General features: G+C 36.3%; 1 protein-coding gene across 7 annotated transcripts in view; it reads right to left on the bottom strand.

Moving 5' to 3' along the window:
* The window catches only part of RGS22 (regulator of G protein signaling 22), a 133,038-nt gene that overhangs the window by 22,241 nt on the left and 98,206 nt on the right, over window positions 1-12,591 (bottom strand). For all 7 annotated transcript variants that reach the window (XR_004382800.1, XM_032858600.1, XM_032858601.1 and 4 more), the window contains 4 exons: window positions 11,577-11,735; window positions 9,157-9,225; window positions 6,118-6,279; window positions 2,387-2,566 (listed from right to left, as the gene is read on the bottom strand). Coding sequence is in view for 6 of the 7 variants with exons in the window: in XM_032858600.1 (XP_032714491.1) it covers window positions 2,387-2,566; window positions 6,118-6,279; window positions 9,157-9,225; window positions 11,577-11,735 (570 nt within the window). In the remaining variant the exon portion in view is untranslated. The remainder of the gene's footprint in view (window positions 1-2,386; window positions 2,567-6,117; window positions 6,280-9,156; window positions 9,226-11,576; window positions 11,736-12,591) is intronic.

The following is a 12,591-nucleotide window of genomic DNA, read 5'->3' as shown; positions in this document are numbered from 1 at the left end:
AGATCATGACCTGAGCTGAAGGCAGAGGCTTAACCCACTGAACCACCCAGGCGCAATGGCTTTAGTATGAATAAAAAGGGCCAGTGAAAATTTGGCTGGATGAAGAAAACTTTAAAGTTTTGCACCCAGCTATTAGGGGTGCAGGTGGGAGACAGGCAAAGGCTAAACTGATAACAATACCGGAACAGGCAACAGGTTTTCAAATCTACTATGCAGCCCTTTCAGTCAAGTTTGCTCTCATTTCCAATTTGATCTTACTCCTTTCTGTCACAAACGATCACTTCTCGTGTTCAGTCATCTATGTGTTCAAAAATGCCTATTCTGTGCCAGGATTTGGGCCACAAGGGTAAATAAGAAACATTCCCTACCCTCAAACACCTTACAATCTAGTGGGAAAGTCAGCATGAAAATAGGCATTTTCAGTTTTGTGTGATAAACAGAGACATACACAGGATCTTACAGAAGCACAGGGGAGAGATGATAATGAAAAAAACTCAGGAGGGAAGAGAGTGAGTCTTGTCTGTGGAACTATAGATATGTCAGGAAGACTGGGGGTCGGGTAGCAGGGAGTGGAAAGAGATATGCCTAGAGAGATAAATGAAGATGGTCTTCATGCTGAGGACAGTAGGGAGTAACTGAAATAGAAAGCAGAGAAGCGACATGATCAGATAGACATTTTGAGAAAGGTGGCTTGGTCTGCAGTGAGTTAAATGGTTTTGAGAGAGCCCAGAGGCACGTTTGGCAGTTAATGTGAAGTATTGCAGATGTGAGCTGAGGTAATGGCACAGAGTCAGAGAAAAGTAGGTAGGATGACAGATAACAAAGAGACCAATGGATAAATTTTAGGGACTGCAGATATGGGGGTAAAGGAATAAAGGAGAGGGAAGACATAAAGATGGCAATCAGATCTTTGGCTTGCACACCTGGGTAGAAGGTGATGCTATTCTCTGAGCTTCCTTAGGAAATGCAGAAGGAATCCCCAGTTTGGTGGGGTGAGGACTACAAAGATTCTCTTATTTTCTGATGCTCCAAAGACTCCAAAGACATGTCCAGGACTCCATTTTAGGAAATCAAGCAGAAGGCATAGACTAGAGGACTCCAGTAGAGTTTACTGGCTTCAATCCCTGGTATGGCGGAACCAACCAATATAAGCAGCTCCAGACAAGCACCTGGAGACTCAAGGTCTTTGAGCTACATGGGCAAGCCCTGGTCTGGATATCCAGTGACCTAGGTTAGGCTAAGTGATCACTAAGCTCTTTTCACTAACAGATACTCTAATTCTGGCACCATGTTTTCTCTATTTCTCTCCAGCACATCCTCAACGGCTCCTCTATATTTTACTTATTTTAATGTATAATTTGGATTGGGAGTCCATTTTCAGTTTCTTAGAGGACTTAGAACACAGCTGGCTCACAAATGAATGTTAAGGAATAAGGGCCTTTTTTCCATGCTCAAGGGCAATCATATCCTAAATCTCTGTTTCATATCACTTAAATCATGACATAGCCTTCCCTATTACCTCTATTATAATTTATTTTTCTTAATCATTTTTCAGGAACAACATCACTAAAAGGCTTTTAAAAAATGCAAATAAATTATGTTCACTGTTTTCTATTATTTATCTTAAAAAGAAGTAACTTGAGCAGGTTAACAGGCATGGTTTTCCTTTCATGAGCTTGTGTACTTTATGCTGGTCGGGTACTTAAATCTCCTCTCACTTACTTTATGAGCTATGTGAATATTCCAATCTTTAAAAATACACAAATCTTGGGACACACATATTTTACCACATATTTGTGGTAGCAGATTTTTCTATAGGAAATAAGGATGGTGGGAAATGAAGGAGGAATTGGCTGGAGTTCCAGAAGTTAGAAACAAAAACGATAATCGTGGAGAGTCAAGGATAGTATTTAAATAATTGTATTTGCCATATAGTCTCAACAAAATAATAAGTTACTAGTTTCTTATGATCTGGGGAATATGCAAAAGTTTTTAAAGATTTTTCTATCTGTTTTAGGGGGTGGGCAGACAGAGAGTGTGAATCTCAAGCAGACTTCTTGCTGAGCACAGAATCTGAAATGGACTCGACACAGGGCTCAACCCCAGGATCCTGAGATCATAACCTGAGAGCCAAAATGCAGAGCCTGACACTTAACCATCTGAGCCACCCAGGCACCCCTGAAAATATTTTAATTAAATAGAATAAACCCCAGTATTAGGAAGGTTGGAACCTTGTCAAATATGAATAGTGCAAAAGCCTTAAAAGGATATCTAGATTGTTCATCTATTTTAAAATATGCTTAGCTGCTAAAAAAAAAAAAATAAAAATAGAAATTAAAATAAATAAAAAATAAAATACCCTTAGCTGCATGCCCTCATCTCTTACCTGTGCCTCTCTAAACACATATGGTCCTAACTCCTTCCCGTGTTCAATAATCTTCTGGGCTTGCTCTACTGGAATGTCAATTTGTAAAGCTGGTGGAATACTAGAATTAATAAAGCAGTGGATAATAGTCATGATCTTCTTGTGAATGATGGACTCATCACAATGTGAATGGCACAAGTCCTGAGCAAGGAGATAAGATAGAACAATATATCATTAATGCATTCCTAGAATACTTTATAGAATTGTGCCAACATATCTTTCAGTAATATATACTGCTTAGCTGCAGGTCAAGAGGGCACTAGAACATGTGAAGGCTATCTTAGAAAAACAACAACAACAACAACAACATATCTTCTATTTCTCTTGGGTTTGAGGAACCTAACCCTTTGATGCATATACCCTATAAAAACATGTTTCACTTAATCTGGAGTGCTTCTATGGCCAGGCAAAGGAACAGCTTCAATGTCTACTTTCATTCATTGAACAAATTTATATGGAATGCCTGCTGTCTACCAATTGAGCCCCATGACAGTACCTGCCCTTTAAAGGCTCAATCTTCCAGGAGGAGAAGCAAGAGAACACATAACTTCAATCTGAGCTAGCTAGGAAGTGCTACAGTAGAGGCCTACACAGGGTCCTAGGCGAGCGCTGAAAACAGACACCTAGCTCAACTGACGGGGTGGATGCAAAAGCTTTTCCAACAAGAACTGCTTCTACTCTAAGGCGACTGAGGCACAAAAAGGCAACAAAACCAGGATGCTGGCCGTGACAGGTATGTCATTATGTATCTCTTAGTATTTGAACGCTTATAGTTAACCCATTAAATTATCCTCCTTAAAACTAGTGATTGTACTTTAAAAAAGAGCCAGTTTTATGTCACAGTTGTGGGGCTATCATTTTTTAAAATAAAGAGGTAGCTTAGTTTGAATTATGGCATTGTCATAGTTGTCAAAGACATTGTTCTCTAAATTGCTAGGAAGCAAACACATTTGGAACTTATCATTCCAGGCTGGAAATGAGCTAACACTTATTAATTACTCACTGTGTGATGGGCATTGTTATAGTTATCTTATGACACTACGAAAGAAAGAAAAATTTGAGTGCAGGCCATATAAAATCTTGCAAATAATTCGGAATAAGTTATATATGAAACAAGCTTGACGAATGTTACATTAAGACAAAAGTTAGCATTTTTAACTCAATTTAGCATAACCTCAGAAAATGCCTATTTATACCACATATGTTTCATATGTTACCAAGAGTGTATTTTTTTCCATCACTCATAAGATATCACATATAATTATTTGGTGAGCCTGATTTATAATTATGGAATATGTCTTGTGAAATAAAAACAAATTTTTGGAGTTTTCATTTTGAGGGTGAAGGGATGAAAGTCAGAATTGAACTTTTTTTTTCTAATTGTTCTGCCCTACTATATCATTAGCCTAGTGAACTTTTACCTATCATTAAGGTCTCAGTTTAAATAATTTAAACAGGTTAATCAAACATTGTTCTGAATTGTGAAAATTTGGGAAGAATCTAGATCTCAATTTCTTGGCGTATTACCATAATCACAGCTGGGTTGGGAGGATGGAACATAACTTAAGTGTTTAAGGGCATGAGCTTTAGCAACAGAATGCCTTGGTTCAAATTCCAGCTTTACCACTTAATTAGCTACATGATGTTGGAAGTTTCTTAACCCTTCCATGCCTTAGCTTCTTCATCTGTAAAATGGCAAGAATAACAACTTTGACCTAATAGTATTCTTCTGAATAATAAATGCATTATTACATGAAAAGAATTAAAACAATATCTGGCAGATAGTAAACATTTAGTAAGACTAAGCTATAATAAAGTGAGCTCAGTAAGATTTCACCATACCAGGTAGAAGGCTTTCCACCTAGCAAACACTCTCAAGACCCAATTCAAATGTTATCCCTGCCGAGAATTCCCTGACCTGCAACCCTCTCTGCATCATTCCCTCCTTGGTGCCAAAACTGTATCTAGTTAGAACATGGATCCAAATCAATATTATTTCATGATATTTGTTTTCATGGGTGTCTCCCTCCTTGAGGGAAGGCAATGTACTGCATTCACATTTTTATTCGTAGGATCTAGCATAATAGCTGGCACATTAGGTACTTAATAAATGCTAATTGAATGAGCAAATTCCCTCCTATAGCAGGATTTTGACTAGTTACCTAGAATTATATGTCCTCCGTTCTATACCACAGACAAGATTTTTAAATGAAGACCAAGAGCAACCTTAAAGGAGAAATAGTCACACAACTAAGGATTGAATTTGAATGAATGGGTGGTTCTTTTTTTTACTTTATTTACTTATTTATTTAATTTTATTTTTTCAGAGTTCCAGGATTCATTGTTTATGCACCACACCCAGTGCTCCATGCAATACATGCCCTCCTTAATACCCACCACCAGGCTCACCCAAACCCCCACTGCCCTCCCCTCTAAAACCATCAGTTTGATTCTCAGAATGGGTGTTTTTTAATGTCTTTCATGCAAGGATTATTGCATTACCTCTTATCCTAGTGGGGTTGGGCTTACTCATATTCATAGCAGCTTAAAAATAATTCTGCCTACTCGTATTACTGCCTATTCTGGAAAACAGACTCTACCTCCTTCTTAATTCTCAAAAAAAAATTTAATATTGCTTACCTTGTGATAGATTTTGAAAAATTTTATCTTGAAACTTTTTTTTTTCTGAGAAAATTTCTAAGGTGAGAATAGTACAAAAATTGCTCATAACAGAAAGGAATAGAAAACAGTTTCATGGTAAGTTGGAGAAAGTTTGGAAATAGATTTTATCGAGCAATTACTAACTATATGGAATAAAAATGCTGCAGAATATTAGTATTGCATAATTCATACTTAGAGTATAGACGAATTGAAAGTATTATCATCTTAACTTCCAGTTTTATTTTTATTCTTTACCTTTATAATGGGATAAATAGGCTGCTCACCCAGAAATGAATCTGCTCCCTGTGGGAGCATGAAGCAGAGTCTGGATGCCTACTCTTAGGTATTTCTTGATAACATTGCATATTTAAGTCTAGATTATAATACCTAGAAAGTCCTTTCCTTTCTTCAACGCAAAGATGCAATATGGTTTCAATAAACACTTAAACTTAAACCTAAAAATAAACTGCCTTTGCCCCTAAACTTGTTCTTTCAATTAATTGTTTTGTTAAAAATTTGGCCATTCTTCCTAATACAAAAGCTCCTCTCATCTCTGTTGGTTTATTTATCTATAATTGTCTATCTTTGATTACCACTGCTGACAATATAGTTGGGAGGAATTCCGGTAAAGAAATCTTGGTTAAAGTACTGAATATGGATGTCTTCAGGAAGAAATGTGTATGGTCCATTTATAGAGGAGCGATAGGCAAAAATACAGTTAAAATTCTTTTCAGGAAGGATCTCATTAAATCATAATATATGTGAATATGTAATATATGTGACTATGTTGAAAAATCTAATTCTATTATTTCAGGGCTCACTCTTACTTTTCACTGTATAATAAGAGATGTGCCTAACATAGAACAATAAACACCTTAATAGTTATGTTTTGGTCCGAAGATGAAACAATTGGGATATCTCATAAAAATCTTGTCTATGGAGTCGCAGGTAAGAATCTGATGTGTTAAGACATTTACTCCACATACACACACACACATAAAGGTGGTTTTCTCAAGCTTCTAATATGATACCTTATATTTTTGTACTTCTTGCCAAAAGAGTACATCATTTTCCAATAAATCTCCTTTTACTGCCACAAACCGTTGAAACTGTCTTGCAGTAATTGGATTCAATAATGCTTTACGAAAAGCAATGATTTCACAAGACGAAGATATCCACTTACTCTCCACAGGCTGTCCAAAGTAGATAATATAGAAAATTTAGCTGTATTCTAAAAAGTAATAATAAGGTCATTTATTAGGCTAAAAATTACCAACTTCAACCTCCTTTATTTTGGGCTGTTGGAATTTATGGCATGGATGCAACAGAATTTGGCAACTTATACCTTTATGTTCTTCTCTCTTTTGTCTCCATAATTTTATGGCATAATTTTTTTCATTTATGAATATTTTTATTGAAGTATAATTGACATGTAACATTGTATTAGTCTCAGCTATACAACATAATGATTCAGTATTTATGTATGCTGCCAAATGTTTACCACAATAAGTAGTTACTATCAGTCTTCATACAATGATACAGAACATTTCTGTTTATGAATATAGCATTTAAGATTTACCTTTAGTAACTCTCAAATATGCAATGAAATACAATGTTATTGACGTTAGTCACCATCCTATAAAATTATATCCCAAGACTTACTTATTTCATAACTAGAACTGAAACCTCTTGACTCCATTCATTTCACTTAACATCCCACCCTCCCTCCTGTCCTCTGGGAACCAACCTTCTGGTTCTCTGTATCCATGAGTTTTATTTGATCTTGTTCAATTTTTAAAGAGGTAGAGAGAAAAAGAAATGATTGAATGATTCAGAACATATAACTACGTTGTTTAAGAATGTTAAGAATCATTACAGTTTGGGACTATGGTGGAAAGCTACATTTTAATGCATTGTGTGAATTCTGTACCTAAACAGAAAAATGCAACCATAATTTTATGATTACATATTGTTACATTATTATTATGTATTTTAAAACTGCATATTATTATACATGTATCATGTTATATATTAAATATAACTCGCTTGCCTTTTAAAAAATAAGACCACTAGAACATTTAAGATATTTTTTCTAAATCTTACAAAAAAAAATTACCAATTAATCCTGTTAATTTAAACAGGAAATTTGCTGTGGAGATTCTAACTAGAAAACAAATCATATTTTTAGGTGAGACACCTTCATATTATTTTAATAAAAACTGATATTAGTACTTGATAACAAGAAGAAAAATCATTACTACATTATTTTTAGTAATAAGCTTCTTCTGACTGAGGATTTACTTTACATAACAAAAAAGCCAGATGGACCTATGATGTGTTAGTAACGCTTACAAGTATTACTTAGTTTGTATCTTCACAGTTTTGAAATACAAGATGCTTACTTTCTAAGTTTTGACCATTTTATTTTATTTTTTTTTAAAGATTTTATTTATTTATTTGACAGAGAGAGATCACAAGTAGACAGAGAGGCAGGCAGAGAGAGAGAGAAGCAGGCTCCCTGCTGAGCAGAGAGCCCTATGCGGGACTCGATCCCAGGACCCTGAGATCATGACCTGAGCCGAAGGCAGCAGCTTAACCCACTGAGCCACCCAGGCGCCCAGTTTTGACCATTTTAGATCACATATCCATCCCTCTTTAGCCTCTCAGATTAAAAAACATAAGACATAGATTTTACTGAATTTACTGAATAGAACATTTTTTTTTTTACTGGATAAATTTTATTGAAGTTCCCCAAATCTGAGTTTAGTCTACAATCATGCAAAGAAGCACCATTCCAAAGGCAATGTTTTAAATGAATTTAGGAATTACAGTAACTCTCAGTCAAAACACATGATAAATATCCATTACTGACAATGCATAAAATAAATTTCCTGAAACAAATCATGTGTGACTATCAGCATAAGTGTTGAAGAAAGTTATGTAAAGCACTATGGGAACACAAAAGGAGTAACTCATTCTGCCCAGAGGAGCAAAAGCTTTGCAGAAGAGTCTTGAGGATAACATTTGAATTGAAAACTGAAAAGGGAAGGCAATACTAGGCAATTGAGGTGAACAACAGTGCCTTAACCCTGATAAAGTGATTAGACGCCTAACATGTTTTAGTGAGGCACGTACTCTCTGGTCAAAAAGTTAAGACCTCACCATACGTTCTGTATTAAAATTACAGCCCTATAAGTAGGAATAATTATGTATTAGACTGGGATGTTTATTTAAAATGCACTCAGCAAATAATGTTTTAAGACCTACTTCTTAATATACAAAACTTAGTAATTTAACACAACAGAAAATAACATAATTTATAATGCATAATAATATGAAATGTAAGCCCATCTTCCTTAGCACTTCAACAAAAAATATAGCAAAAGACAAACATAAGAATGGTTTATTTCCTTTCAAGAGGAAAATATAGAAAAAGAGCATCCTAACAGATACATACAATCCTCTAATAGTCAAATAAAATTTTATGTATGTAGGGGGTTACCCGGGTCTAGTCTGACATTCCAGAATGATCTGTAGAAGGATGAATACATATAAATTTATAGGCTCAAAAGGAAGACTGTGTTTATCATGCTTGTTAAGAAGCAAAATAGGCAATTTCTAATTAGGTATCCTATTATAAAATGATAGTTTTTAATCCTTTTAAAGCCAAAATGTAACTTTCAACAGAATATAATGCAAGATAATTTAACTTGCTCATTCTGTTGCATACCTATTCTTTTTGTGCAATTCACGCTCTGGAATCAATAAGCTACCATATGTTAAAATGAACAGCTTGCCTCAATAAATCCACCACTAGCAAATTAAACTAAAGTGCATATTTTAAGTCCAATATTTAAAGCACACTTCTAGGGTTTAGCAGATCGAGAGGACTTTAAGAAGAGGGCTATGGCAGAATCACCCTCTCCCCCAGATTCCATCAGCCAATTAAACAGAGTCAGTGGCTTAGAAAGCAGTGTCTACAATGAGGGTCTTTGAACAAGTAGGGGAGGAAAAAAACAATACTTTGACAGTGTGGAGGGGCAAGAGGAAGACTATAACAAACTACTTGCCTTCCAGACCCCGATCTTCCTTTCATGCTTCTGTAACAAGAGCTCTTCGGCTATGTCCTTCATCTGTACCTGAAAGCAAAACCAGTTATTTTATCCCAATTATTCAGAATGTCTACCTTTTTTTACATCATTTACTAATTTAATAGCTTTTATTTTATTTTTTAAAAAATATTTATTTATTTCTTTAAGAGAGTGCGTACTAGTGGGGTGAGGGGCAGAGGGAGAGAAAGAAAGAGAGAAAATCTCAAGCAGACACCATGCTGACCACAGAGCCCCACATAGGGCTCAATCCCACCATCCTGAGAACACAACCTGAGTGGAAACCAACAGTTGGCCGCCCAACTGACTGCACCACCCAGGTGCCCCTAATTTAACAGCTTTTAAAAATGAGGTAAAGGTCAGCATGGATAAGAGATAATGCAGTTTAGGAGAAAAAAGACCAGACTTAGAAAGGGAAGCTTTCCCTAGGTGCCTGGCAAGTCACTCAAATTCTCTGAACAGTTTCCCCATCTGCAAAATTAAGCTAATAATACCTAAGTGTGTTTCCCCAAATGTGGATAATAGTTCACTTTGGGTCCCCTGGAAATTGAAGCGGGAGAGATAATTAGGATTCCCCAGATTTTTGTGCTATTTTCTAGCCACAACTAATTTTAGAAAAGCACAGAAGTTTTTCAACACAGGGAGGAAATATAGTGGATATTTCTTGAGGTTATTGCCTATATGCACTATCTTCCCTTGGGAACCACTCCTGCCAAATCTGGGCTATGTGAAACTACCTCCCTGTCCACAGCAGATAGATAGGCACTGACCTAGAGAGACCACTACTGGATCATAGGTGCTGCTTTTTGATAGCCACAGCTAGAGAAAAGATCCAGGAACTTCTGCTGGATGTCCAGGGCTGTCCCAGCCCCTGGCCTTTCTAGAGCTTGGGTGTCAACTCTTCCCCTCAGTGTGTGAGATGTTCTAGCACCATTTTATAACAAATTCTCTCCTTTCTCCTTGGCTGAAGGTTGCCAGAATCAGTTTATGTTGTTTGCCACCCAAAGAACGCTAAGTCAGTCAGGAAACGGTTATAAGTTACAATAAAGTTATTGTGGTCAACGTAGTGAAAAAACGTGGTAAATAATATTAGTAAGCCAAAGCCTAAAGAAAGGAAATGAGGAGATTTGAGTTGCCTCAAAGTTTATTTCTAGGAACTTTTTGCCTAAAACAAGTCAGCTCTTCTTCAGACTATAAATTCTATTTTTCCCAGCTGTATTGTGTTTTCCATAATTTAAGGTGCTCATAAGACTAAGGATGATTTCCACATAAGTAAGGCTCAAAGTGTTTGATAAATTGAATATAGAGGAGAGTTCTTTTAGATTCTTCCTGATCAACACTAATGGCATGTACTTTTGCATACTAGAGCCCAAAATTTCACCTTCTGTCCCTTTATGTTATTTTTGCAAAGATAAGGTTTGCCTGTGTTTGGTGTGACAATGACATTTTAAATTATCAAAGTAACACAAACTTTTTATAAAGTGCAAACAAAGCAAAAACCAAACAAAAACAAAAAACACCCCATTTCACAAAGTAAAAATCCTTCCTATTCCCCAGGAGGCAGATACTTCTAGACTTTTTTCATAAACACAAATACAGATAGATAGAAAAATAAATACATAAATCGATACAGAGATATAAGAACATGTAATGGGATTATCTTCTATATGCTATTCTGCATCTGCTTGTTTCCCTCAAGAAATAATCTTTCACATCAGTTCCTGCGGAAATCTCATTTATATATTTTAATCTCATTTTATAACCCCATTTTATATAGAAATCTTCATAGCACAGAATTATCATAAAGCATTTAACTATTCCCCCCTGTATATCCTTGCCCGTTTATATGAAGACTTCATAACAATAAAAAAATAACACCTAGATTAATAAGTACTATTTGAATCTTCGTTGTGTGCAAGGTACCACGCTAAGAAACTACACATGCCTTCTTTCATTTCATCTTCACAATTATCTTAGAAGCAATTACTCTTATTAACCCCAGTTATTTTTCAAATGAGGAAACTAAGGTTATAAAACTTAAAAGCTGTTGGGGGACCTGGCTGGCTCAGTCAAGTAGAGCGTTAGACTCTTGATCTTGGGGTCATGAGTTCGAGCCCCATGTTGAGTGTAGAGATTACGTAAAGTGTAAATGAATGAATGAATGAATGAATGAATGAAATATACTTAAAAAAAAAAAAAAACAAACCTTGAAAGTGAACAGTTAACACATGGCAGGGTTGAGGCAAAACCTTGGGAAGGCTGACTCCATGCTCTTAACCACTGCACCACAGAAGTTCAATGGCTGGGTCCACGGGTAGACAAATGTGATGTTTTAAGAGGTACTGCCTATTGCTATGTAAATATTCCAATAACTGATATACCTTTATCTTTTGGCGTGCTGCAAACTGTTCACTTGCAAGAAACAATGGCAACCACACGTTTTCCAGCTTATTGAGGACGTGCTTCTGAACTTCAAGCAGGACAGGGGCATCAAGCTGCTCATGGAGCATTCTTCCCCAGCCACCACTTAAATTCATTATCTAAGAAAATACAAAGGAAACTGAAAAACTGCAAACTCCTGTTTTAGTGAAGAAACACTAATAGTCATTCATTTATCCATCTACTCCCAAACCGTTTCCCAAGCACGTGTTAGGTAGCACAACTCTCATTTGCTGAAAGATATCTCCTGGCTCTATTGTGGAATGGTAAAAATCTAGAACTCCCCTATAACATCAAATAGACAATTGTGGTTTATGTGATGGTTTTTTAGATGTCTGATTTTGCTCGTGATATATTTCAGAGAACACAGGTGTTGGGTTTTTATCCTGTGTGACCACAGGCAATGCCATTTTTTTCTCCACAGCCTCAGCATCTTCAACTATGAAATGAGGGGAATTGTTAGTCTATGTGTTCTCTAAAGGCTCGTCCAGGTCTAAGATTCTGTGAATCTGTGATTCTGGTCAAGTTGACTAGTTGGAGAAAGCGTTTTCTTTTGTGTATGAGGAAAATGGGGCATGAATTACTTAGGAGACAACCTTGACTCATAAATTCTAAATAGGCACAAACAAATGTTGGGTTGGACGTGGTGGGAAGAGGATGGTCCTAGCAATGCAGAGCTGCTGCAACAACTCTGAAGAAGAAAACAGAAGCAGCAGAAGTAGAGAGAGACCATGTTATACAGAGAAGAGTCTCTGACCTGCACAGGAGACACCTTTTACAAAATATAATTCCTTGGTGGCCCAGATCTTCCTTCTGTAGAAGTCTCAGCTTCAACAAGCCACAAGTGACTATTTCCTGCTATAAATCATTCTGTTTTCTGCCTGTTCTGTGCACGCACCATTCAAAACTTCTGGGCTCCTCACTGAAAAAATTACCTCCTTCCTAGTTCACCTTTGA

The sequence above is a fragment of the Lontra canadensis genome, unplaced genomic scaffold (genome assembly GCF_010015895.1).
Source record: "Lontra canadensis isolate GAN:19392208 unplaced genomic scaffold, GSC_riverotter_1.0 scaffold15, whole genome shotgun sequence".
NCBI classification, from domain to species: domain Eukaryota; kingdom Metazoa; phylum Chordata; class Mammalia; order Carnivora; family Mustelidae; genus Lontra; species Lontra canadensis.
The sequence above is the reverse complement of the archived record's forward strand: the minus strand, read 5'-3'. Positions and strand labels throughout refer to the sequence as shown.